Here is a 27,640-nt window from a genome sequence, read left to right on the forward strand (position 1 = left end):
CAAAACATATATTTACCTTGCACTGGTTAAGGATGACAATGCCTGAGTTCTTGTAGTTCTTCTTCTTTGCTTTGTACTTGGGGTTAATGCATTCCCATTGTACCTGTGAAAAAAATAGCAATCATTCTCTGCAGGAAAAAAATTGTATGTACAGATTGAATAATTAACAAAAATTGCACTGCCCAATTTCCACAGTTGACTAAATCATTACAGATGATGGTGCAAAGAGAGGAAAAATAATGAAAACTGTTAACTATGCTGAGAATAGTTAATAGAAAAAGGCCCAGGGCAAACATCAGTCTTGGAACATATACATGTGGATATGGCACTGAGGGAGACATCCAGATTACTTTGTTGTCATCTTTCAGTCTTGTAGTTTGAGATGCTACATAAGCAAGATTGAGGATCTTTTGAGACAACAAAAAAAGAAGGAACTTAATACAAATGAAAACTGGAGACAGTAACCTGATGCATTGTATTAACTACAAAACTGTTGTCACACTGACTTTTGTATTAAACTCATGATTATAAAAATTCTGGTCAGCAATCATCTCACTTTCTCCTTTAAGTCTGATAGCAAAATAAAAAGTTAAGAAAATCAGTAAAATGTTCACAAAGATGCAGCTAAGTAATGATATATTTGAATTTTATCCCCAAGAATATATTAAAATACCTTTTTGATTTTTTTTCATAGTTTTATTTACAAATCATCAATTTTACAGCACAAGTGTCTTACCTTGTAACTGAAGTACATCTCCTTATTCTTATAACATGTCCCAGGTTCTTAATCATTTCCACTTGAAATGTCTTCCTCTGGCATCACTCTCCTTCAGGCAGAGTGATAAGGCCAAGCTTTCAGACCCTCATCTCTAATGTCTACAGTATTATTCATGTTTTTTACTGCAGGAGTAAAATGTACATTTGTACATGCAAGTGTCTATTGGCATTTGTACGTACAGATTTTTATCTCTATTATGCTCTTACTGTGGTTAATGATAACATGACTATTTCCCTTCAGGGAGCTGTTCTCAAGCGTGGAGACAAGACGTCAGACTGTGTAACAGAAAGAAATACAATTCCAAAAGGAAGCAGAACAATCTATTATCTAAAAAATCTCTATTATGACATTTTGAAATGAAACATGTCTTAAGTGTTACAGTGTTTGGCCTACAATGAAAACCTGCCTGTTACAATACTTTGTCTACAGTGAGGTACATATGTGATATATTTTAGCAAAGTGTTGGAGCATGAAAAACTATTTTTACTTTGTGTTCAGCCCCAGAAATTTCATCAAGCTTCAAACCATTGCCTAACAGCAATTATTTGGATGTCTCTGAAGTATTCCAGAATTAGAGATTTTGTCAAACATCAAAAAAAGGGAAGGCAAAACATATGGCTTTGGAGCAATGAGACCATTTCTGCACAGGGGAGGAGAGGTATCTTCATCACTCTGAAATGGAGACAGGCGACAGAGTGAAGAATAGGAAAAGACAAAAAAACTGTTCCAACTGCAGGAAGCACATCTGCTTGCTCTCCCAGCTAGCCTACAGCTCAGTTATTTGTCTTGTGAAACAGATTTTCCAGCTGAGAAGAAGGGCAGATACTGACCCTCGTGTTCAGGGGAAATCCTCTGTAAACATTTTTTCTCTGCTCAAGAGAAGCAGTCAGGCTCAAGAAATAAAATCCCTTCTATCCCAGCAAAGAGAGTGCTCTGTAACACAACACTGGAGTGCAATAAGCTCATATTTGGGTCTGAAAGCAAGGCAAAAGCACTGCCTAATCTTGATAGGTTGCTGTCAGGCAAAATGGTTTAATACACAGCTGTCTGTACCCTTACTCAAAGCATTTCTACAGAGAAATCATGCTGTCCGTATTTCATAGATAAACTGCAATATATCAAATTGAAAAAAAATAGGAGACAGGATTTGCATTCCTCCCTTTGACACTAAAGTACACTGGAGAGGTGCATTAGCTTTCCCCTGAACATCCAAGGTGAACATCCTTAATTCTGGCATCCTCCAACATGAATATTTTTTCAATGTGCATATTTAAACAAGGCCTGACCTATATGAAGCCATATACTATGCATATAATTTCTCTTCTTAGGAAAAGGATTATTTAAGCCTGATAAAAGAAATTTCCATGGTATTTTTATGGAAGAAGTTTATAACAAATAAGGACCAAAGTGGCATAGAACATAACTTCAAGAGAGAAAAGAATATCTCAGGTTCCTTTTGCTAGCTGTAAAATGCAATTATGAATGTTCACCTATTTTGCAAAGCATTTTGAGATGTATGGATAACAATCTCAGTAACTACTAAAGCTCATTAATGTGCAAGTCACATTCTATGTGCAAGTCACTAACATTATTGGTTTATATGGATAATACAGCAAAGGATAGAACAGACTAGAAAATTTACAGAAAGGAGGAAAACAAAAAGAAAGAAAAATTTTGCACTTATTAAATCTATTGATGATAGCATAACAAAGGGAAGGGAAGAAGAGAGGAGAGAGAAGACATTTCCCAGTTCATAGGCTTAAAAAAGCCAGTAAGACTGTTTTACACAAAGCTCAATCTTCACTTACCCACCAAGATCCATTTCTGGATCCTTGACAACTCCCACAGTTGAAGCTAAAGACGTAACAAGCATCATTTGAAGGAAATTCCCTATACAGGTCTTACTGTTTATCCAGCTTTTATAATGAGAACAGAGTTCAGAATACAGCTCTAAGCAGGTAAGTAATAACAAGAAACAATTCTCAAATATTTTGCTTGCACTGTTGAAGCCAACCTCAATTTCCAGTCTGCTCCTACATTCCCAGTGTTGATTTGGTATCTGACATTGTTTTTTATCGATCCATTTTTGCTCTTAAATTAACTTTTCAGTGAAGAGGAAACTAATGCAATAGTCTGCAATCTGACACTAATGGTAAACATTGTGAAGTTTGGATTCATCATTCTGAAAGTCACTTAGCATTTCCTCCAAATGCCTGACAGCTCTGGGCTGTGCAAGCTCTTTCCCTATCAAACAACACAGAGAATCTGAAACAAAGCAACCTGGTTTTAAACTATCTACTGCTAATTTAAGTAATGTTGCAAATGTTGGTAATGGACTCCCAAGACTATACTGTGCTGGTGTTTCTTTTACACACTTAAATTTAAACCACTGTGTGGAGAATTTCGGAGCCAACTCCATTCACCTGCTCTTCACCTAGAGTCAGTGAACTAATGCTGACACTTGGAAGGTCCCAATCCTCTTGTGCCTGTGATGAGGAGACACAGATCCCTCAGTGGGAGATGTTACTCTGCACTGAAGGATACTGTCTTTCCAAACACCCTTACTCCTTCCCTTACAAAACCTCCAGAAGAGAGACAAAAGCAAACAATGCAGCCACTTATGCCACACACCAGCAAAGGGAAGTGGGGCTGGCTAAATGAAGGCAACCATTGCAGAAGAAAAATTTGGACAGTATGTGGCACAAGCTATTCAGAGAAAGGACTGAAGGTGCCAGGAGAGTTTCATGTTCCCCAAGGCCAGACAAATGACAGCAGATGCTTTCTCTGGGACAGTGCTAGCACAGCAGGACATCAGGTAGGCCTGTGAGGAAAGGGTTAGAGAGCTTTCATTGCTTGTTGTATGCTTGCGGCATAGCTCATGTTAGCAGTAAAATGTTCTCTTGCCTCCCCTGCACTTTAGTTTCTCTTTTCTTCCTTCCTGTTCAGCTGCTGCAATGAATTGCACAGTTTGTGAATGACAAAGGAGGCACTGCAGTCTAATGGATGGGGCAAAACCCCCAATCCATAGCAGGCAGCATTATATCCTGCACTGGCTCTTTCTGATGCCTAAAGAAAAACAAACCACTTTTGTGTGAACTGAGTCTCCTCCCACGAGGAAGGCTGCTTTTTTGCTGCCATCCCTCTAGGCAAGAGCACAGGATAGTTTCGTGGTTTTTTCCTCTTTCTGTTCAGAAACACATCCACCAAGAGAGAAGAGCTGCCTTTAATCACAATTGGAGGTTTCCTTTGAAAACTTGCCCCCGGAATGAAGTGGAAATTAAAGCATTTCTTGTTTCCCCAGTGTCCCCTGCACTTCTGAGGCTGTACCAATGGTTGCCTCCTGACAGGGATTTGGCAGGTGCCTGGTGTGGCTGCCCCCTCTGCTGCCCTGTCTGGGGCCAGGAGCAGCTGCTGATGCTGCAGACAGTCCTGGGTGAACTGGGCTGTCTCTTGATAAAACTGGAATTGTCCATAGGTGTGAATAACACCTTGGCCCATTACCAAGAGCTTAAAGGTCTCATTGTGCAGAGTCATCTGAAGAGCTAGCAGATGGAAAGCCCTCCCTAATAACACCCTGAACCTGAGGGAATGTCAGTGGAGATGAGAAGTGCAGTAGGATCTCTTCCAACTCTTTCCTTTTGTGTGTGTGCGCAAAGGCACATGTGTCCATTTTTTATGTAATACAGGAACAGATTTTTCCCTTATGTAACTCCTGTGCTGCATGGGGATCCAGGTGATTTCTCTGACTTTTTTTCCTCTCAAATCCCTCTGGCTTTATTGCCTTGATTGAAAAAACCCCCAAAAAGTGATTTTTTTCTCATTAGTAGAGGATTCCTTCTTTCAACTATAATAAGCTTTAATAGCATTTACATTTATGTAATCTCAAGCTTCTTCTTGTCCTGTTTAAATATGCTTGATAGATCAATATTAGAACACCTTAGAAACTGCCACTGTACACACATATTAAAAACATATATTATATGTATTCTTGGAAGAAATCTTAAGACACAATAAACTAAGAGTACTTATTAGTATTTCACTTAAAAAGATAAGGATGGAGTTATTCTTACTGTGAGGGGTTTTTTTGTGTCAAGATTATGGTGAAAGAGTAAATAAAAAAGTTTGAATGGTGGAAAGTGTTAAGAGGAGATCTAGAAACCACAGAATTACACTTTGGAAAAGACTTCTAAGATCATTGAGTCCAACTGTTATCTCAGCACCACCAATTTCATCATTAAACCATGGTTCATGCAAGGGCTGCTTCAGATGGGCACTTGAACAGGAGGATGTCCTTGTGCCATTTTCTATTGGTGGCCAGTATGAAAACAGGCAAGATGTCAAAACATAACAGTCTGTGACCATAAGATAATTTTTATGGAAAAGAAACACATAAAGTTATTATCCTGAGGTTGTTCAAGATCAGAAAGTCTCCTTAAAACAGAAGAGCAGCAAGTTTTCCCAGAACTCAGTCCTCTCAGTCATGGAGAAGCACCTAACACTCTGAAGGAGTGGTAATTCAAGATTTGTAAACCTCACCCAAGACATACCATGTTCAGAAAAGAAATTCATAAACAACTTATGCCACTTCTGATCAAAACAAGTGATCTCATTCAGGTAAGGAATTTTCTCTTCACACAATACTGGTTCAACCACTCAGAAGATACAAGCGCTAGATTCACAGCATTTATCTAAATGATGCCTGGTCTCACACATGCATTTCTGAGAAATCTCACAGCCAAAGCAAGCCAGTAAGCTCATCTGAGGCTGACACTCAAAACTTGGGATAATCAGTACATAGTCCAGGGATGGAAGAGCCTTAGAAGCGCTACCAGCTCCTTTAAGTAAGCAGGTGACACATATCCATTCTGTCCATCTCAAGCAGTTCTGTAGCAGTTGATAGACTGGCTACAACACAAAAATATCTTTACTTTTAGAGGGGGAGGTTAAAGAATGGGTCAGAAGGCTCTGTGTTTTCTGAAGGATGAACTATGTACAATTAAAAGGCAGCTTCAACACCATTGTCAGCTCCTCTAGAGATGAGGTGAGCTGGTGAAATGGTGAGAAGCACTAGCAGCTCACACCACACAGTCCATGCTGCTCACCAGCACGAACTGTGGTACTCCCACTCTCACTGCTTAATGCATCTTTGACAACTTGTGCTGCTGATTCCAGCCAATGCAGACATTGCTGATGGGCAGAGATGGAGATCTGTGCCACTGCTGTAGCCTCCTTCAAAACCACACAGATATGCAGCTGAAGCTTAATCACAGTTCCTGGATCTCCTATCAATGATGAATGTTCCTTCCAATTCTCTCCAGTTTCCTGGGAAAGTGAAAAATCCTGGATGACAATCAGTAGGGCGTTTTGATTATCTTTTGACAGAGCTATAGCAATGTACTGTAGCTGGCTGTAAAGTCTACTGCACAAAAGAAATATAGCCAGAACAAGAAGCTTCACTTCATCTCCTTAGCAACTCAAATAGGGATGCCAGACCTGAGCCCCACTCTTTACTCTGGCTTCCAGAGCATCTGAGATGAAGTTCCAGCCTTTGGCTCCCATCTCGACACTGTTGTGATGCAATGTGAAAGAATACTAACATCGGGGGCTGGAGGATGTAGTTTTATTCCTCTGACTGAAAGGAGTACATGGAAAAGAATATTTTCTGAGGCTATGAAAGGGTCTCTTCTAGAAACAAAGCACTATGCTTAACCTACTCATCTTTCCACCCACATGTAATTACATTTCTCTGATATGGCCTTCCTTATCAGAAATAGCTAGCAACACATCTACTTGAAGGCAAAACACCTTTCTTCTCTATAATTTTCTCAAGGTGCACTGTAACCTCTTTATTCAAAGTAAACACTCCACTGCACATGCTTTTCCTTTAGGGAGGCTAAAACTAAAGAAAAGAACTGACAACTGCTAATCACACTACTTAATGTTGAACAAAGGATGTTGACATAGACTATGCACTAAGATGTTTTTATGGGTCCACAGACAATGGAATGTATTGCCTTTAGCAGCAATAGTTCTTTCTCCAGAATAGAGAAAAATGAGATAGGATGAGGGAGACACAGGGAGAGAGTGAAAGGGAAATTGCATTCTGGCTCCAGCCAAGTGACATGGCTTCCCACGCGACTGACCTCTCCTGTACAACATGGGATCACAGTATTGTTTTCTGTAAGTACCTCATCTCCACCAGGACCTGCTCAAACACCTACTGCTTGTTCTTGTCTATTGTGCTGTTAGTGCTCACCAAACCCTGACTTCATCAGGGGCAAGAGCCATCTAGCACGTGCATTTATATTTTTAGACGACTATTTATCAGCCACTTAAATGACTAATACTTACTATCTTATCCACTCAATCTTGTTTTTCCTCTAGAATAGGCTACAAAACAAGGATTAGAAAAGAGGAGAAAGGAAACTGAGTTCCACCTTGATGGCAACTGTGTCCCATGAGAATTAGTTATACCAAGAGCAGGGTTTTGCAGGTGCAAGCCCACAGAATAACTTCACAGCCACAACAGAGTGAGAGGAACAGGGAAGAAAAAAAGGCACAATTCCTAGGGCATGTGGAGGAAGACTGCAGGTAAAAGGTTACAGGTGAAAGACAACCTGCAGAATGGCAAATGGCAGGCCCATAGCAAGAGTAAGATTCAGACATACAAACCACAGGGCAAAATTAGAACTTTTTAGGACAGCAGTCTGATTCTGTAGTGACAGCCTAAAAGAAGAACTGACAAATGGCTGCATTAACTTCTTATGCCTCTGAAAGAGTAATCATCCTTTTTGCTAGCTGAGGATGAAAAAAAGCATACTATTTTTCCATCAGAATAAAGAATGTATCTTTTATCTTGCAGAGCCATTCTTACCATTCTGGACAACAAGGCTCTTGTTTTGGCCAACAAGCTGTCACCTGGGAAGGACCATGATGTGGTTTTAAGACACTTATATTGAAAATACACATCTTTACCACTCTCACACAGGTACGTACGTACCTGAGACAGGTACCTGAGACTCAGGTATTTGTATACAAATTTGGAGTGTTGTCACATCACTGGCCTTGTTAATGTTATTTATTCTGGGATTTGTTTACCTCCTTATTTCCACTGAAATTTTGTTTGATAAAAGTTTTGATCCTCTGACTTGATTTAAGAGAGCAAACAGGGTTTCATTTACACTCAGGTTGTGTTCAGAAGTTATTTATAATGGACTAATATATGACTGATGCATATCAGCAGTATTTTACACACATGAGCAGCATTTGCCAAACTTTAGTTTATTCTAAGAACTTCAACTGAAAACATCTAGAAGAGCCATAAATGCTTCTTGACCCATGGCATAGACTGACTGCTTACCACTTATCAAACACCTTCTGACTCTGTGTTAGATTGTTGTTAACACATTATAAACAGAACCTTAATAAAAAGCCCAGATAAAGCTTATTAGGCATTTGTGTTTGGGGTTGAGATCATAGCAACAGTGGAACAATGAATACAAATTATCTGCAGGATCAACATTTTTAACTCCCCCTCAGAGAATTTATCAAAACTAACACCTTTAGAAGTAAGTAATAATAGAAAATTATGATTTCTGAAATTAGACATGCCAAATCACTTATCATATTAAGTAATTATTATCAACTGCAATTTGAAAAGATCAGGCTGACATAAAGAAGTGAAATTATTGATAAGCTAACAATTTCATTTTTCCTTAGGGCTGTAAATCATGAAACACTTAGAAAACCAATTAGTTTCATCACGATGGGTTCTAGATAAAGCTGGCAGCGATGAATGCAGCACATGAGAAATGGAGAGAGATGGAGAATGACCCTCACCCAACAGAGGCCTTTGGGACAGCAGGGAAATGCTTTGAGTTAGCCAGAATGGGCTTTGCAGCACAGCACCTCATGGAACCCATGTGCTTGGGCCCAAAGGAAATAAATCTTAACAGAAAGAAATGCCTGTGGAATGGGAACTAGGAAAAAAACCTTAAAGTATTTCAGGCATGAACGTACAAGAACAAATGCTCTTTTACATTTTCAGATTACTGTGCCCAGGTAACAGTAAGACCTGTGGGGGAGATCAACACAACTAAATGCTGGGAAATGATGAGGCAATGCCATCTGCTTTATGGCAGGATTGTCTGGGGCACACTGCTCTACAAAGATTACATATTGAGATTGCTCAGGTGGTTCCCACTTACCTGTCTTCCCTCCATGGCTCCTCGCATTTCCTTAAAAGTCGAGCTAAATTCTCCAATGAAGTCATGCTTGCCATTGGAATCCCAGTCCCAAACTATGCACTGAGGAGACAATAAGGAAAAGAACAAATGAGCACATTTTTCTTCAGACAGAAAAGAGATTTTATTGAAAAACACTACAGGAGAAATTATTATGTACACTGGGTGGAGTGTTTTATCTAAAACAAAATCACAAGACATTAAAATCCTATTCTTGTTCTGATCAAACTAAAATGGCAAGTGGAATCTCAACACAGCTTGCTGCTGATGGTTCTGTGTTATGGAGTTTGCCTAATGAAGCATGTATTTCAGAAGGAAAGGATTTCTCGTCTGCATCATTTTGCTAGGTGTGAAAATACAGGATTATGTGTATTTGCATATTCATGGTTAAATGGTGTCCCAACTTACCTTGCTGATTGTGCTTTACAAATACAAATTAATATTCAAAACCCTGTTTGCCTTGGGCAAACATTACTTTTCTCATTTTTACAGTCAGTGAAGGTGAGTCAATAGTTACAGACATAATTTTTTGAAATGGCTTTGAAATTATTAACATCAGTGTTTGGTGACCATATCTTGGCTGTTTCCCAGTGTTGCTCAACAGTGGCTATACAAACCAAACCTCACTGGTAGACTTGCCTAAATTCATGCATAAAGATGAATATCTCAATGAGTTCAGCTTTGAGAATTTTATTTTACAGATTTTTCTAAATACAACTCAACTAGCCAAGACAGAAGCACATACCAATAACTACATGCTTTGCTAAATTGTAATTTTAAAACTGCTCCAAGGACAACAAAGGGGCTCACAGCTTTAAAGAACAAAATCCCAAATTCTGCCTTATGTTCTCTCTAGATAAAGGTCACATGCATTGACTGAATCTGGAGGCCTTTACTGAAAATGCCCTGCTAAAAAATACCTTTTAGGGTTTTTAAAAGCAGAAATGTGTCATCTGCCTTGTCACATGAGGAGTGCACTGTTATATTACTATCTGATGGTTCTGAGGGTAACAGCAGATAATTTTTAACAGTTTTATCTGCCTTCTTTGTCTCAATGAGGCTCTGTACTTTTGACCCAGCACTGGTGGTCAGACAACACAAGAGGAAGAGCAAGGTTTGCTCCTCAAAGACTCCTCAGGCCAATTGAAGTTAGCTTGGTCCAAAGGGGCACTGAGTTCACTCAGAAGGAAACTGAAATCCATGGATGTCCACTGGATTTTGAGTTTTAAAAATTAAAAAAAAAAAGCACTTTATTAAAACAGACTTCCCTGCCTACCACTTATGCTTTCTAACCAGTCTGAATAATCCAGTCAAAGCTGGTAGGTGGACAGTCCCTTTGGAGGGTGTGGGAAAGACTCTAAAAAGCTTGAGATTTGGACCACCCTATCACCTCCTATTTTAAGATCTCCAGATCAATATGTGAAAATATTTTACTCTAAGACTTGGAGATACTTTTTTTAGCAGCTTTGACATTTATGGGGTGGGTAGATGGAAAAAAGGGGAAATTCCTGCATGCGTTTGTTTATAGGCTAAATTTCATACAAGAGCAATCAAATAAAAGTGGGTTTCTGATTCTGATAGTGGTAATAGTGGCAGGGAAAAACCTAGACACAGTATTTTCAACACTAACAGTCCTGGAGTATTCTTTTGGATTACATCTTCCCTAACAATTACTCTCTGTTTCTTATCAACAGAAAGTTTTTACATGAACTGGTAACAAGAAATAAATCCAAGAAAAACTAGTTTAATTCACAAAAAAATTCCTGAAATCAATTCTGTTTCATAGAGCTTGAATATTTCATTTTATTTTTTCTGTGAAATTTCTTGATAATATAAAAAGCTTATTTTTTATTGAAATTACTTTATAAATATACAATAAAGAATGGATTACACAGGTGAAGCATGACTTAAAATTATTTTTTTCTGTAATGGTTGCAAAAGCTATTTAAGATCTTAAAAGTAATACTAAATAAAAAGATTTGTCAAAATGCCATAGTAAATTGCTATAAATGTGCAAAAAGTGTAGTTTTAGTAATGCTGGAAACTTTGAAAACAATGTTTTTGAAAAAGTTACGATTTCACAAAGAAAAGGAAAAAAAAGAACTCTTATTATAAAATTATCCAACCAGATTTCCTTTTCAGGTTCTGTCTTTAAACTCAATTGGAGCATAAATACAAGAACAGATCCAAGGTTACCAGAGTTGTCCAGGAAAAGGTACTTGGAAAAATTTCTATTAGGGTGCTGACTCACCCTAAGTACAGAGAGGGAAAAGCTCTGAGTGCTTATTTGTGGTTAGAACTTTGAGTGGAGAGGAGCAAAGTTAGATTACATATGAAATGTCCACTCAACGGGGATCCAACTGCTTTTTCTTTCAAGCTGGAGGTTTTCTAACTTTAGTTTTCAGAAAGCCAGATGGTACTTTAATCTTCATATTGGCTTAATGGAAAAGGCAAACAATTACAGAATTATCTCAGTGCCATTTGTTCTATTACAGCTAAGGGAGAAAGGGGATTCCTGTATGTACATCCATTATGACTTCTTTTTTTTCCCCCCAAGTTTCACATCTGGCTGTAGAAATTAATTGTTACTGTCTGAAAAACATGTTGTACACAGTAATGATCTCACATTTTAAATGTATGTGAAAAGCATTTCTGAAACATTGAACTAATGTGGTCCAGACATTTTTATAAAAACCAACTCAGACAGATCAAATAAGCAGGGAAGGATCTTTGCAAATTATCCACAATCAGGTAAAGACCACAGATGATAACCAAACCAAAGCATTATTTCCCTATGAAATACTTTAAAGGTTTTTTGGTCTTTCTTCAAATCAAATCCTCCACAATGTAAATCATACTTTAGCTTTAGGCAAACCTTAATGTGTTCTTTGGGTCTCTACTCCTTGAGGTTGTTAAGTAGATGATTAACAGTATACCTACAATCTATTAAAAGTCTCATTAATTTAAGGAGGCTTTCCATACACTTAGTTTGAATGCTGGTAAATCAGTGTTGAGATAACTTGTGAAAGAATTCAGTTTCCTACCTACAGCTTACAAGCTCCAATACAGGGAATAAAAACCTCTGCTAATGCTTCATGGTGCTGGAATAGCACTGACTGGAATGATGGAGAACATCTTTCCAGTCAGTGCTATTGCATCAGCCTGCATGATCCTATCTTCCTCCTTAAAATACCCACTGAGTGCAGGGAGAGGGAACCCTATGCTATCCTTACTAGAGCTAACCAGTAGACTGAGTTAAAATGACATCAGAGGATCACTTCTGGGTATCCACATCTTCATTATTTCAGCTCTTGTAAATACAGCAAAATGAGAGATTTCTTTCTAGGCTAAAATGGAACATTTCACTGGAGAACGTCCATTAAAAAAAAAAAAAAAAAGATATCTCAGTTGGATGCTGATGGAATTTTTCCCTGGTTTAATTTTCAAATTTTTTACCAAGATTAAATTTGGCCAATACTCTCCCTACAAAGGGCATTCAAGAAAGATTGCATTGGCACTGGAGCTACAACAGCACAGGATTCTCTGGCTGATTTTCCTAATGCTTCCCAGAAAATGACAGCTAGATTAATCTCGCTACCTCTGCCTGAGCAACAACTCACATGCATGATTTCTGATTATACTGAGACTTTTCCCAAGTCTTGATACTAGAGCTGACAAAATTCTGGTACAATTGTTATAAAATAATTCTTCCCATAGTCATCATCCCAGCTAGCTTTAACTACCAGAACTAAGTAAGAGAAAAGTCTGGCTACAGTAAGCATGTGCTTGTGTGTCTGCAGATACTGAGGTTATTTTTCCTACACAGCTTCTGAGAAATGCTTGAAGTGATTTGTCCCCATTTGAGTTTCACAATGAGAGAACTATTACATACAGCACCTTTGGGTACGGGTAATGGAGAGATGGGGAACTTAACAGTGTAATTTATGATCAAGCCCCAGACATGCTCTGAAGGTTAGTTTCTAAAAGACTGGCAGTGAGTCTCCTGACTAAATCCTACCAGGAGGCAGCTGACAGCCAGACTGTGGAAATGTACTTCTTGAAAATAATCCATTCAAGTTTCCCTCAGCTAGCCAGACACTTCAGATTATAGCATGCACAAAGCCAGTAAAAAAATGGAATATTCCCAATCTTGCCAGCCTGAGTTTCTCCAGCTCTGTGTGTGTATGTTCAAAGTCCAACTATGAAATGTTAGCATGGCTTGTGCTGGTACTGCCTTGCCACTTAGCTGGAGAGGAAGAGTGTTAGACAGCCCTCCTGAAAACCTAAGAGCTCACTTCACTTAAAACACTTGGATAACTTGTGACCAAAAGATACTGGCTTGGGTGGGAAAGAAACCCAAATCCCTGGCCCACTCTCCAGCTGCCCCATGCCAGCAGAAGTGCCAGACAGAGAGAAAGGCAGCAGCCTCAAGCAGTCACAGTCAAGTCCCTTGAACAGGAGGCTCCCTACCCTGATCTGGCTCTGATCTAGTTCATCTGTTGCGTCAAAAAGGAAACTTTTTTCTGTGTTTTTACTTCAGTATGTGACCCCTGACATTCAATAAGGAGTGGAAGCAATACCTTTCATGGAAGAGAATTCTCTTTGTCCATTAATTACCTGTTGTGTCTAGCTGTCAGAATTCAGGACATACCTGTGGCTGTCCTGGATTGCTCGAACCCCTGCCAGGGGGCTCAGAGACCTTGGCACAGAGCCCAAGACACCTGTGACTTTGATTATGACCCATGGAAAAAATCACCAACCTTATATGAGGATCTGCAAGCCACAAAAGTCTAAGTAGAATAAGAGTTAGTTTGTCACGGGGTGAAAAATAGATTTTCTGGGGTTTTTAGAATGGAGGTTCAGGAGGCAAGATGGAGGAATCTGGGCACGTCCAGTCTTTCTCCTTCTTCTTCTTGGCCTCCATCTCCTGCTGTGATGGTGGCACTTTTGGATTGGTTTAGAGTAGAAACTCACTGTCTAACATAGATGATAGGTATTGGGAAGTTATTGTAAATAATGTACACATAGTTTTTAGTGTAAAAAGATAACACCGCCCTGAGGGTGGCCGGTGTGCCTCTGTCTGACCTGCTGAGCAGACCTCAGCAGGCCAGAGAAAGAGTTTTATAGATAGGAAACAATAAACAACCTTGAAACCAAGAACTGAAGAGCTCTGAGTGCTTCTTTGACTGCTGGGCTGGGAAAAGAGACTCTCTAACACATCTTGGGGTCACTCTGACCAGCTGGAGTCCCGAGACCCAGCTATGTGTTAGGGTAAAAGTACTGAACAAAATGGCTAAAATTCTGTACAGACACTGCCTTGGATGGCTCTTCCTTGCATTTCTGTGAAACAAGATATATTGTGGCAAGAAGGAGAATGCTTACTGTTGGATTTGAATGGAATGAATTACAGCCCAGTCATTAAGTTTTTACCAATTAACTCTAAACTAAAATAACAGCACAATAATTTTTATTGGTAGAGTTTGTATGACACTATGTTTCAAAGAAATGAGGTCTTAAGACAACATCAGTGACCTGCTCTACTTCTTGTAGCCCTCTGAACTGCAGGAGGTATGTGGTGGCAAAAGGCTACAAACAACTGCTTCTTTAGTTCATCCTCTAGTATCAATGAAAACTTAAAAAAAACCTTACCAAACAAACAGAAACCCCAACACACACAAACCCCCCCCCCCCAAAAATGCCCAACTTGCCATCCCATATCCCCCTGCTCCCCTCAAACCCCCTACCAGATAGAGAAGGTGAAGAAAATCTCAGAAAAAAATGTACTTGATTATCGAAATGATCTTTCTGGAACAGTCTGTCTCTCATCAGGGTTATTACTACTTAATAATGAAGCAAATATACAACTGTACCTCCCTAAATTATCCATACCCAGTTTGGAATACTTAAAAAATGTCTTTTTTGTAGGAAGACCTTTTTCCACTATTTACCCATTCTCCCCACTTGGGTATCAGAAGAACTATGTAAAACCTTCAGTATAAAAGAAAACACTTCAAGTTATCTTGTTTGTCTAGTTGTGACGTTCCAAAGCCAAATTCTACATTTTAAACAGCACAGTACAGAAATTTGGTTTTTTCTGATATATATATATATATATATATATATATATATATGAAATACTGGTGTCGCAGACATTTTTTCACAGAAATCCTTTCTTTCAGATTTCTGCCTCTTCTGGAGGGCAGAGGCCTCAGAAGAGAATGTAAACAATTGTTATCAGCTGCTGTAGAATCCAATGAGATGCACCTTGATTGGCCCATTTTATATGTTTATAATTAAGGGCCAATCACCAGTGCAAGCTAGGGGACTGAGTCCCTGGACACAACTTTGTTTTAGATTTCTTTCTTTCTATTCTTAGCTTAGCCAGCAACCTCTGCAACCTCTCTCTTTATTCTATTTAGTATAGTCATAATGTATTATATATCATAGATCAATAAATCCAGCCTTCTGATCTAGAAACAAGATTCACCGTCTCTCTCTCACCAGCAGCGACCCACTCAGGATGCTGTAATAGTAGGGCTTCTCCAGAAAGTGAAAATAAACTTTTAAAGTCTCATTTCCAATTTCCTCTGAAGTTGGTTTCCAGTGAGAATAGAGAGAAGCAACTGAAATGAATCAATGTTTCTTGCAAGTCTCTCACTGGCTCAAGTAAAACCTGCTTCAGAGCACTGTAGATAAAATATTTTAATTTTTTCTTCTCAGAGAGATTAGCTCAGTTCTTCAAACTAAAGTACTCAAAACCCCCTGAACTAATGGAGGAAAAAGAGTTCATATATTATGCTGTTAGAATACGTGTAGCTTCTGTTAAAGCTGAAGTAGAAGCAGATTTCAAAGTCTTCTTTTTAACTACAGAGCAACATTTTTTTGAAAACCACATCTTCTATTCTTCTGAACCAGAATGGACTGACACCAGTTCATTCCAGCACAGCTGAGTTTGCTCCTCAAACATTAGGTGAAATACTGGCTCCATTGCAGACAATGAGAATTTTCACATAATCTTCAACAAGTGCCAAGATTTCTTTAACACCTTTGTGCCTCCTGTACATAGATGGTGGTAATTGAGATGTTAAAAGTTTATAGTGTTTATAGTGTTCTACTGGACTCAGGTCCTTTGCCTGTTGAAGGACACTTGAGACACAAACTCATTGATAGCTTCTTCTTGGTTAATGCCAAGAGATTCTGCATTGCCTTTGACATGCTGCAGTTATTATAGCAGCCAAGACAGACACAAAACACAAAGAAAATAATCTGCCTGTGTATATAAACACATGGGAAGTTTGATTTTAAAATTATTTGCCTGGAGAGAAGAGTGAAGGGGAGTTCTTATTTTTCTACAAAACAAGGCAGATACTCTGACTCAAAATGGAAGTGAGTGAGTCATTTTTGTTGACAGCTGTGATATGGCACCTGTCTGAGTCTACTTCAGTTCTTGAAAAGTAAAAACAGAGACCATTTACAGAACCACTTTCACTGAACCAGCATCTCTACACCAGCACTAGAGGTTTAAGTACAGCAGCAGTGGCTCAGCAATGACAGGAATCCTCACAGTTGGACATTGCCCTTTCTTGACAGCTCACAGCAAGTAAGGATCATCAGGGTCATTCCAAAACCAATTACTTAAAACCACAGCTTGTTGATTACCCTTATTTGTATTACAAGGGTGCCTAGGAGCCTCAAACACAGTTCTTTCAGTGCTGACTAATGAAGCCCACAGATACTTCTCTGAAACAGAGAAATATGCTACAATAAGGTAAAGTATGTGAGGGAGAACTTATAACTGGATTTTCAATGACTCTCTAGGGTTTTCACGGTGAAAACATAAATAAGCTTCTACTTAACAGTCTAGGTTTATGCAACAACATCCTCAGTATATTTACAAGCAATCAAACAGTAATTGAACAGGTTCAGCATGGACACAAATGCATGCACACTTCCATTTCTGCAGATGAGACCTAACATACATATAATGTGCTCTGTCTCTACCTATATCTCTTGGTTTTCCATAGGAAACATGGTTTAGAATATTATTTTAATAAACATTTAGAATTGCTTCATGTTTCTCAATTGATTTCATGTCCTCTTTATACCAAAAAATTTCTATGTTTGAAATCTCTAATGGTCTTCATTTTAGAACTTACATCTGTGTAGTTCTGTTACACTTTCTTTATATTAAAGAATTCCATGTTAATAACTTTTTTTGGGCATGTCTGTCTAAAAACACCCCTAGCAACTTAATATGCAACACAGAAATTGGGCAAGTTTTTTAATATCCTGCTTTTGGTCATGAAGACTTAAATTGTCCAACAATTAAGAGAACAGGCTGGACTATTTTTCAGGTGAGTATAAAATGGTGACTTTCCATGTCAATCAAGCAGATTTAAGTTTCTGAGACTGTCTTTGGCCCTGTAGTCCACAATGTAATGTGCAACATTTTTTCAGTTATGATGAACAAATAGCAAAATGTAGCAAGAGCAAAAACTTCTGGAAATACTCTCCTGAGGCTCCTGTTGTGATATTATCAATATGCCTCCTGTAGTTTTCTCCATGAATATCCCTTCTTCTAGTTCTCAATCTGTTCTGTCCTTATGCAAAAGAATATTTCTAAACTTTTGTGAGAGATGATAAACTAGTGTACTGACCCAGCAGCGCCTCCTCCCATTAGATGTATCTGAGATTTCTGCTCATCGAAGTTACTAACAATTCCCTACATAGCAAAAAAGAGCATTACTCATTGGCAGACCACTCTGGGTTACCTTTTGGAGAAGCTGAAAGCACAGCAGTGAAATTCACCATAATTCACGTCTGCATATCTAAAAGCTCTCAGAGAGAACAAAATTCTATCCAGTTTCCACTATCTACGTTCAGTTCCTACAAAAAGCTTGTTAGCTTTATCTTGCCCTCTGAAAAGCAGCAGATAAAAATCAGCCATTGCCTTGTATGTCAAAGAGGAAAGCAAGATGGTGATGGAAGAGTACAAAATGCTCTTCCACACCAGAGCAACATCAAGCTGTCCCCAAACACCAATTGTAATAATTATGAATGTTTACAGAAAGTAACTGATTACACTGTTTGTTCTGTTGTCAGTCAGTGGGGGACTTAATGACACATCTCTTGGATATCATTACAAAAGAATGACCTGGCAAACAGGTTTAATGGCCCTGAACTGGCCACACTATTCAGTGCATGACAACACAGTGGAGGTGGGTCTTCCCAATTATAGGCAAGTTCTAAAATGAAGACCATTAGAGATTTCAAATATAGAAAGTTTTTAGTATAAAGTCGACAGGAAATCAATTGAGAAACATGAAGCAATTCTAAATGTTTATTAAAATAGTATTCTAAACTATGTTTCATATGGAAAACCAAGAGATATAGGTAGAGACAGAGCACAGGCCATTATAACAGAAATGGCTAAAGTAACCTTAGACATCAATGTTAAAGGTTAAACCTGAGCTTAACTTAAGGGTAAAGGTCTGAGAATAAAGGTCACAGTTCCTTATCTCATAGTCACATACTTGATTTTTTAAATCCTTAAGAAATTTGTAATGAACACTTTGCACTTCTTTTAGCAGTCATCTCCAAGTGCAAAGGGCCTCATTTCTGGGATGTGTTTTTTGTTCTTTTGGTTTATTTACTTTTTGTTTGTTTTTCTCCTGTTCTAAGCTTCAGTTAGTGCTTTCACACAGGTGCACAGATGCTTCAAGGTGAGTCCTCCATATAACACCTCACAATTAGTGCACAGAACACACAGTTGGAAACAAAACCACCAGCCCTTTTCAGCACTGTTTTAGTTTTCTGTCCAGAGTCACATTTTATTTCCTATGCTGTGTTTAGTGTTGAATTCATCTCCCTGCACTGAAAGCATCTCCATGAAGAACCTAAATCCCTGCAAAGCCACAAGTACCCAAGGCAATGTACTATTATAGATATCCAGTAAAGAGTTAAATTAAGATGACATGGTGCCTGGATCTTCTAAAAACATCATGTATCAGCTAAAGAGCAGTTATTTTCTTGGAAGCTCATGAAACTGCCAAAACTGTGAAACAGCAACACTTGACAAATATAATATTTTTTATGTAACTGCTCACGTTTATGTGGGATTTTATATAAAAAAAATTAATATGCTGGTTTCTTGTTTTGTTCTTGTACTGAGTAGAAAACAACACTTTAACATAGTACATTAGAATATCTATTTTAATCTTTGCAGACTTCCTTTCCTGCTTGTATTCCCCTTGCATGCATTCAAGTGTTTAATAAGTGTTCTCCATAATTACATATTCTTAGTAGCTGCTCTATATTTTCCAGGTTTATCTCTTTCCATAACAACAGATGTGACACTTGGTACAAACAAGCAAGTTGTATGGTGGGGTGGGAATGTGAGGGTGAGCATCCTGAGAAAGCTGGCTCAGGAGCAGGGAGCTCTTGCATTTGCCTATCAGGTTTGTTTCCAACATCTCAGGGAAAAACAGGCTGAAAACCTCAAGTGCTCAGCATCCTGGTAACCCTGCACGAGTGGCAAAGCTGAGGGGGTGGCCATATATGAATAGAGCAGTCTCTTCTGTAGGAATATTTTATAAGGACAGAGCCATGGAAGGAAAGGAGAAAAACAGTGGCAGAAAATTTGCTGTGGAAAATAGAATCACTGAAGTTTCCACATGGGTGAAATGATCTAGAAATCAGATGAAAGCTTCAGCCTAATGAGGTAATTGAGCGCTTTGCTGTAGCATCTGGGGAGGCCAGATTCTTCCCCTATGAAGATGAGGCACTGTAAAATATACATATATACTATAATGTAACATATTATAATTCTATATTAATGAAAGAATATAGAATTAATTTATAAAAAATTGTATATATATTTAGAATATATACATAATATACATATTGTATGTATACATATATATGTGTATGTACATATACACATATATATATACACAAAATATATATTCTAGAATACACTTTATAGAATATATATGCATTCCAAATCAACAATTAAAATAGTATTTTGATCTTGCCTTGTATGAGTCCTTCCCTGCTTTTTATCAGGGAAACATGATGCTGTTTAAACACTGACTCATAAGGAAACTCAGCTACATACATTGGAACTAAAAGAAGGAATCTGACAGCTTTCTGTAAGTGTAACAATATTACTAAGACACAAATAGTCTGCTGCACACTAAGTGGTCCAGAAAGCAGTTGCCTTAAATCACTATTGTGATTTTCTTTTGCTAAATATGCAAAGCGTGCACAAACAGTTATTAATTTGATTAATTTTCTTTCCCTTCCTCTTCTGAACCGCCTAAAAACAGATAATGATTTTTTGGTGAAATTATATCTTTATTTTGAAGAGTTTCTATGCTTATCCTGTTTCTCACTCAAGAGCAATATGTTGTGACTTAAGCGAAAGTTTGAAGTTTGGTACTAAACAACCTCAACAAAGTTCTGCCATATACACAACACAGGAAAATGAAGAGCCCCAAATGCCCAGAATCAGTGATGAGAAGCTCAACATTAAGATTTTCAGGAAGGAAACATTCAAATTCTGTTTCTTGGCATGTCTTCCTGTGACAATAAGAGGTGATTGTGTTTACTATCAGTTTTATTTTTGGGATTTCTGTTTTTCTATTGCATTATCAGATTTCTAACAGGTATGTGTCTGTTTTGAAAATAAACCTGTATCCAACCACTTTTCTTTCCTTTAAAATAAAGAAAGTGACACATGGCTATCATCAGTGGCATTTGAATAAAGTGGCAGAGATATACCTTCATCCTAGCCTCAAAAGACAGGATTTTGGCAAAAGATACCAGTGAAGACAGACACTGACTTTATTTGGGTGAATCCTTAGGTAACAGGGTTACAGGGTGGGCTCTTCAGCTCAGGGAAAATCCTCTAAATACAGGATAGGATCGAAGCTCGCTGCAAAAATTTTCTGCTGCAACTCCAAGTGCTGCTGCTGCATCTGTGATGTGCCAGAATACTTTTTTTCAAAGGACAAGAGAGCTGACCCTGTTTCCTGGCCTGATTCCAGCACAAGCAATTAAATTTCTGCCATGTCAACAACCCCTGCAGTTCAGGCTGGCACAGAGTTATTTGCTGCTTCCTGCCCCGAGGTGTCACTGAGCACTGATGCCAGCTCGTGAGGAGGTGCCAGAGTCAATTCCAGAACGGAATTGGGCTGCCCAGCAGCAGCAGTGCATGAAGCCTTGCTCATGTGAAAGATTTTGCAATTACTGTGCTGAAAGCACCTAAGATCATCACTGCTCGTTGTTCCACCATCATCTCTCAGCAGCTGAAAATCTAGCTCCTTTTTGTTATTGAAAGTGACTAAGTGTCAAAGAACAACTTAAAAAGCATATACTTCCATGGCATAACAGCATAGAAGGATAAAATGAAAACATATCCACCCATTTTAAGTTTCCTCCTCTGCATTTCAAATCTGTTCTCAGGGTGTTGAGGAGCAATGAGAAGAAATGAAAGAAAATGTCTGATTCCATGAGAAATTCCTGTAAAGATAAACCCCACACATTTCAGTATGCTTGTTCTCAAGTTACAACTACCCACTAACACACCCCAGACTGAAGAACACAAAAAAGTAGTAGGGTTACCATACTTGACTATTTTATAGCATATAAACCCAGCAAACAGTTTTGGAGAAAAGCAGCAATGCCTGTTTCCTGGGTTTAGCAGAGGGCTTCTGCGTTTTGAAGATGCCAAGAAATGCTGCATTGTGGAAAAGCAAGAACTTCCCTAAGAGTGGAGCTGGCACTCTAAACCCAGACTTTCAATAGCTGATCTCTGTGTTTGTACTCCAAATAAGTGGTAGGAAGTAGCAGTGCTCAGCTATGTAAGTATCTTCTCTGAATATGCAATCAGGATTGCATGAATTACAAAATTATAGCAAAAAATAACTGAAGGTGAATAAAAAGAGGTCTGGTTAAAACTGAGCTGGCAATTCATTCCCTAATGTTAACATTATGTCAGATGAATGTGCAATTTCCTTTGCGTTTGGGAAAATCATGTAGGTGCAGACGTTCTCATTACTCTGCTAGGTGAATTAAGAAGCTGTCATTAAAATAATTACCAATGGAAGAAGAAGGGGAATCAAACATTTACTTCAATGTAATTATAAACCCTATTTCCTACTAATGTGGGTAATTTATCTTACTACTATTAAAGGAAATAGAGTAAAACGTGCCTGTATCAATACCCTATTAAACAACGATCACATATCAGTGAAAGAGAGACCCTACACATAGCAGAATATTCAGGCAGAAAGAAGTGGTTATTCCCTCTGCTCTGCAGATAGTCTCTGAAGACTACCCACAAGGAAAATTAATTTAAAAAAAGATCCAAGTCATAAATACCTTAGTTCATCCTATGAAAAAACTGCAACTGGAACTAATAGGATTTTCTCATGTCTTCTCTATTTCACCATGTTTCTTTTCCCAAACGAAAAGTATGGTATGTTTGCCCATTGTCTCTGTACAGGTTGCCACTTCTTATTTTCATTTATTTAGGTAAAGCAAAAATGCACTCTATTTTTAACAGCTATGAAAAGGAGGTGGAAGAAAAACTTATGAAAATCATGTCAAAATCCACATATTAAAAGTAATAATAATAAAGAATTTGTAGCAGAACACTTGGTAGTTGGGCCATTCTTCCATACAAGGAAATAGGTTTCCCTATAAAACAGGAAAAGAGAAAACCAAATAGATCAGAAAGACACAAGAGAACTACACTAATCAGTTAATCATTCTGATTTTACACTGCTAATAAGAAAATATCTCTCAGATTCAAACTCAGGTTACATGGTATGAGCTTTTTTATTGAGGATGTGTGCACAGGGGCTGATATTTGCAATGAGGGGTCTTGGCAGGTTCCAGAGCACTTGGTATCATAAAGAGCTACAGAGAATAATGTACTGAGCTTTACTGGATGCCTCTGACGAGTCACCAGTGCAAAGATTACTGGTGCAGTGACTACATTTCCAAGGAAAATACTGATAAATTTAGGGTCCTATTATGGTAGCTGAAATAAAGCATATTTTCTTAAAATGCAGTCCCTTCTACAAATAACTGATGATTGTTACCCTTCCCATTTCTGTGTTTTTCAGTGCTTTATTACTGTGAGCCACATTATCCCAAACCATTTGTATAAGGCTGTGGACTGCAGGTGGCACCATTATGTCATTATGAAATGAAACAACATTATTCCTGAGACAGGTAGGCAGAACAGAGTACTCTAACCTAATTAGGGACCTACTCTGTGAATATGAGGTGTGCAATCTAATACTAGTCCTATATACATATAGGAAAAACAATTCTCTCTAAGGTGAAGATTAGGAGGTATCATCTGATGCACACTGTCAATATTAGCCAAAGTAAATGGAGCTGTATAATTTACACCAGCTGAGAATGTCCCATTGACCTTCAATGGCCTTTGGATAGGGCCCTCAGAAGGAATACCTCAGGAAAAAACCCCAAACTGCAAGTGTAGTAGTGTGAGAACTCTATCTTTACAGCAGCTGCTCAGGAGTAAAGCACATGCCACACTGCAGTTAATTCTGATATGCATTGGATGAAATGAAGAGCAGATATAATGATGGAAAAATAAACCTGTGATATTTTCAGGAATGTTACTGGAATGAAAAAGTTGCTTACATGCCCCTGAGGAAAATGTATAAATTCTATGCTCATGTATTACAAAAGAAGTAAGCAGTGTACCAGGAACCCATCTGGTACGCAACTCCCATCCTCCTAGAAGTTAACTCTGTCCTATGAACAGATAACAAGAAGTTTCTGGTGGATCTAGCACGAAGCCAGAGACTGGCTTCACAGAGCTACTTAGAAAGAGAAGGAACTCTGCAGTCAGAAAATACTTTTCTTTACCTTTCACATGCATACACAGAAATATTTCCAATTTGTGATGACTCTGCTGTGTACAAAGACACTGATTCCCAGAAGACTTCTGCTGAGAACTCAAAAGAGGTACCTCTTGCTGGCAAGGAGATCAGCATGCAATGTGTAGAGCCCACAAAAGCACTCACTTCCACTAGGTGTGCACCAGCATGTCAGCAATTCACTGCATTGTCTTTCTGCAGCACCGTGGGGAAGAGTTTTTGAGTCATTAACAGCTGTCAATCTCCCTGCAAACCAGCCCCCACCTACCAGTTGGATCAGTTATTCCAAAGCCACACAAACTGTCCCTGGTAGACCTTCTCTGGATGCAGAAAAAGTATTTTTGCTTAGCAGTCAGTCAGTTTACAGCCAAGATACTGTTGGTGAGGCTGAGCAGTCAGTGGGGATTCACAAGTGGAAAGATGAAATCAAGGGTAGAATCTCTCAGGAAATACAGAGAGAAATTAGTAAATAACCTTTCATATGAATAGGCCTGAGAATACTCCGGGCTCAGAGAAATCTGTATTCCAGGAAATCTAACATTATTTAGGACAGAACTTTCTTCAATATTTGTCATACACTTTGCTTTCTGACTGCTCACAGAGTACTGTTAGGCTTAATTCCAGTAGTGTATAAAGAGTTGGCATGGTCCTTAATGGAGATTCAAATTATTGAAAACAGGTCTCGGACTTGAAAGTGGATTTGCTCATTTTTGAAGTCATAATTTCATTTTAGTATTGCACTGTGCAAGTGCGAGCTTGCACTTGCTGACATTTGAACAAAGATGTCAACTTGTTACACATCATTAAATTCTCATCATTATACTGCTGCATTTAGTTGGGAAATATATATACAAAATGCCTCATATTCTGAAAATTACCTGTATGTACCTAAGCACAAAGCTCAGTGTCTAGAACTACTAGAATAATTTTGGGCCAGGAGTTAATTTCTGTGGATTTGTTTCACTCATCTGTTAAAACAAAATACCAATAATCAGGCTGGTTAGATATTTTTTCCAGATATGTTAATGAGGGCTCCAAGCAGGACCTGTTGCTCCTCTTAAAGGGATTAAATTTTATGAAGACTTGTTGGTTTCTCATGCTATATAATTCTAATTCCTATCCTTAGACGACAGCCTGGATATCCTGCATATCTCTAAGATTCTGCCTGCTACACCTGTCCTAGTAAATAACAAACTCTTTTCTAATGAGAGCATGGGAAAAATGTTTTTCTCTCCCTGGAGGTTTTCCAGGATTTCAGAAGACTCCCTCCTCCTGAACCAGAACAAATCCAAGACTGTTAATATTTCTTTTAGGAATGGAGGAAAGGAAGAGAAGATAGTGTTTCTGGCCTGTGGGTAAGGGCCTTTTAAATTTTGACTTGTTGCTCCATCATTTCCCCCACTTTTTATGCATGGGCTTTATCCACTGTTATAGAAACTATTCCAGGCTTCTGCTCTGTGCTTCTCTGTTGTTCTTCTCTGTTGAAGCTGCTTTGTTTTGCATAAATCTTTAAATATTTATTAAGGCAAGGTTTTGAACCTGAGTTTCCCACATGAAAGAGAAGCATTTAAATATCATATGATGGCATCAGCCTTTCTCTTGTTCACTCCCCCCATTTTAATTATACAATGTGGATCTGCTTCAACAGAAAAGACTGGGAAAGCCAGCCTGCAATTAGTCAATAAGTGAATGACTTGTATTCAAATGGCTTTTCTGCATCTCAGCCAGCTGCTCTGGCCTGGGGACTCTTGCAGTGCTAATTGCTTCCTCCCTTTCTTTCTCTCTGTTATTCCAAACAGAATTTCCCATCCTGCTTAAAATATTTCTCAAGGAAAATTTTTGTCAAAATAGGCGTTTTTCCATGAATTTCCAGATGCAGTTAAATCAATCTTTTCTGGTAAAATTCTCTTAATCTATGGAAAACATCTATTGATGCTTAGCAGCCATCACGAGTGTTAGGTACAGGTGGCAATGAGTCCTGGTTCTACCACTGATGAACTCTCAGTCAAGCTATTTCTGTACACATTATCACTCTTCCCATCCTCTGGAACTAGGAAAAAGATGGGCTTGAGGTATAAAACTGCTTGGCTATGTAACCTGAGTGACAGTGTCCCTGCATTAAACCAGAAATGTGCTGCAACTTGTCCCAAGTATTTTAACAATTTAAAACTTGACTTCCTGGAGTTTCATGACTATATCTCAATTGACATATAAAAATGAGTCTTTGTACATACGAAATAATTTTCAGATCATAAGGTAAGCAATAGTATTTAAGAATGTTATCCTTTTGTTTTATTTCTATAACTTGCTGAGGTCTAATTCATTTTTTGGACAAGGGTGCTTTGCAGTGTCACCTGAGTTAAAGGCAGGGTTTTGCTCTCTCTAGTTCTCCTCAGGGCGGTCATGTTAGAAACCAGCTCCAACACCACATGTGTACAAAAGAATTAATTGCAGGGTGTTTCAAAGTCCTTCAAAGGAATGCTCTGAATAAATACTCAATATTAAAATTATGAAGTAAATGTGTTATGAAAAGATTTGTTAGTTCCACACACTGGAACTGTGAAATAAAGAAATACATTTAACAAATGCACAAGAAAGCAAGTAAGAAGAGGAATGGCTGCTTTCAGTGGTTATAAGTATAATCTTCCATTCACTTACAGAAAAATGGCTATTTTTTTATTATCACAACATACTAGCAAGAGTTACAAAACCAAATGCAGTTAGCATAATTCTCTTTAAGAGATGTGCTCCTCACTGTGTTAGAAGATCTTGTCTTCCAGAAGAACTGAAAGCTACCATAGAAATTGATCAAACATGACAGTCAACTGGCCCCTACCAGGAAATATGATCTCTGCCTCTGTTTTGCAAAATTTAAGAAGTCAGTCAATTTAATAGACAGTTGAGTTCAGAGGGAGCCTAGATGTATATCTAGACAAAATAATAAAGTTGAGATACAGAACTAACTTCACAAATGAAAAAAATTCATTGGAGACTTGTGATTTTGACTCCTCCAGTTAAGTCTCTTCAAGAGATTTTTCAGAGAAAAGTACTGAGAAGAAACCCTTTTGAAAAATCAGATCTTCCTAGACTGCCTCAGGTTAGGTACATAGAAATAATTGGTACTTTTTAAAAATCCCAGGCAAAAATCCCCAGTGAATTTCAGTTAAAAGCACTTGAATCAGGCTGAACGTCACACAGTTTCAGTTTACTTCCAGTTTAGGGAAAGGGCTGGAAGATAAAAACTCCTTTCATGTTTATTCTCTAGTTCTACATATTCATCTAAAAGAAATACTGTTAAAAAGGTCTTTTGAATTAAAAACATTAAGGTCCCTTCCAGGCTAAATTTTCATACAGTTCTGTATCCATCTATGGGCATCCAGATCCAGAACAGTAACAGAAGACAACATCATTACTCTCATTTTTCCAGCAGATACTCCTGAGGCTTAAGGAGGCCTAATATCCAAAGACTCAGTACAAACCCAGGCCTGAAGAGCACCTGCAATTTCATCCCAGCCCAGAAAGCCTTTCCATGGTTTAAGTCACTACACTGATAGGCTTTATTCATGCTATTAATACAGCAGATAAAATATCTAAGGGATTCTGAAGGGGCTTTGGAAGTAAATGCAACATTAATAAAATCTTGAAGAAAAAATATGCTGTAGGAGTGACAATATCCCACTGGCTAACCATGATGTCAGAAC

At 38.3% G+C, this 27,640-nt stretch overlaps 1 protein-coding gene across 2 annotated transcripts in view; it reads right to left on the reverse strand.

The window, feature by feature from the left end:
• Positions 1 to 27,640, reverse strand: part of CPNE4 (copine 4) — a 229,248-nt gene that overhangs the window by 44,887 nt on the left and 156,721 nt on the right. For both annotated transcript variants that reach the window (XM_059468798.1, XM_059468789.1), the window contains 2 exons: positions 8,986 to 9,084; positions 17 to 103 (listed from right to left, as the gene is read on the reverse strand). In XM_059468798.1, the coding sequence (XP_059324781.1) occupies positions 17 to 103; positions 8,986 to 9,084 (186 nt within the window). The remainder of the gene's footprint in view (positions 1 to 16; positions 104 to 8,985; positions 9,085 to 27,640) is intronic.

The sequence above is a fragment of the Ammospiza nelsoni genome, chromosome 1, assembly GCF_027579445.1.
Source record: "Ammospiza nelsoni isolate bAmmNel1 chromosome 1, bAmmNel1.pri, whole genome shotgun sequence".
Classification (NCBI taxonomy): domain Eukaryota; kingdom Metazoa; phylum Chordata; class Aves; order Passeriformes; family Passerellidae; genus Ammospiza; species Ammospiza nelsoni.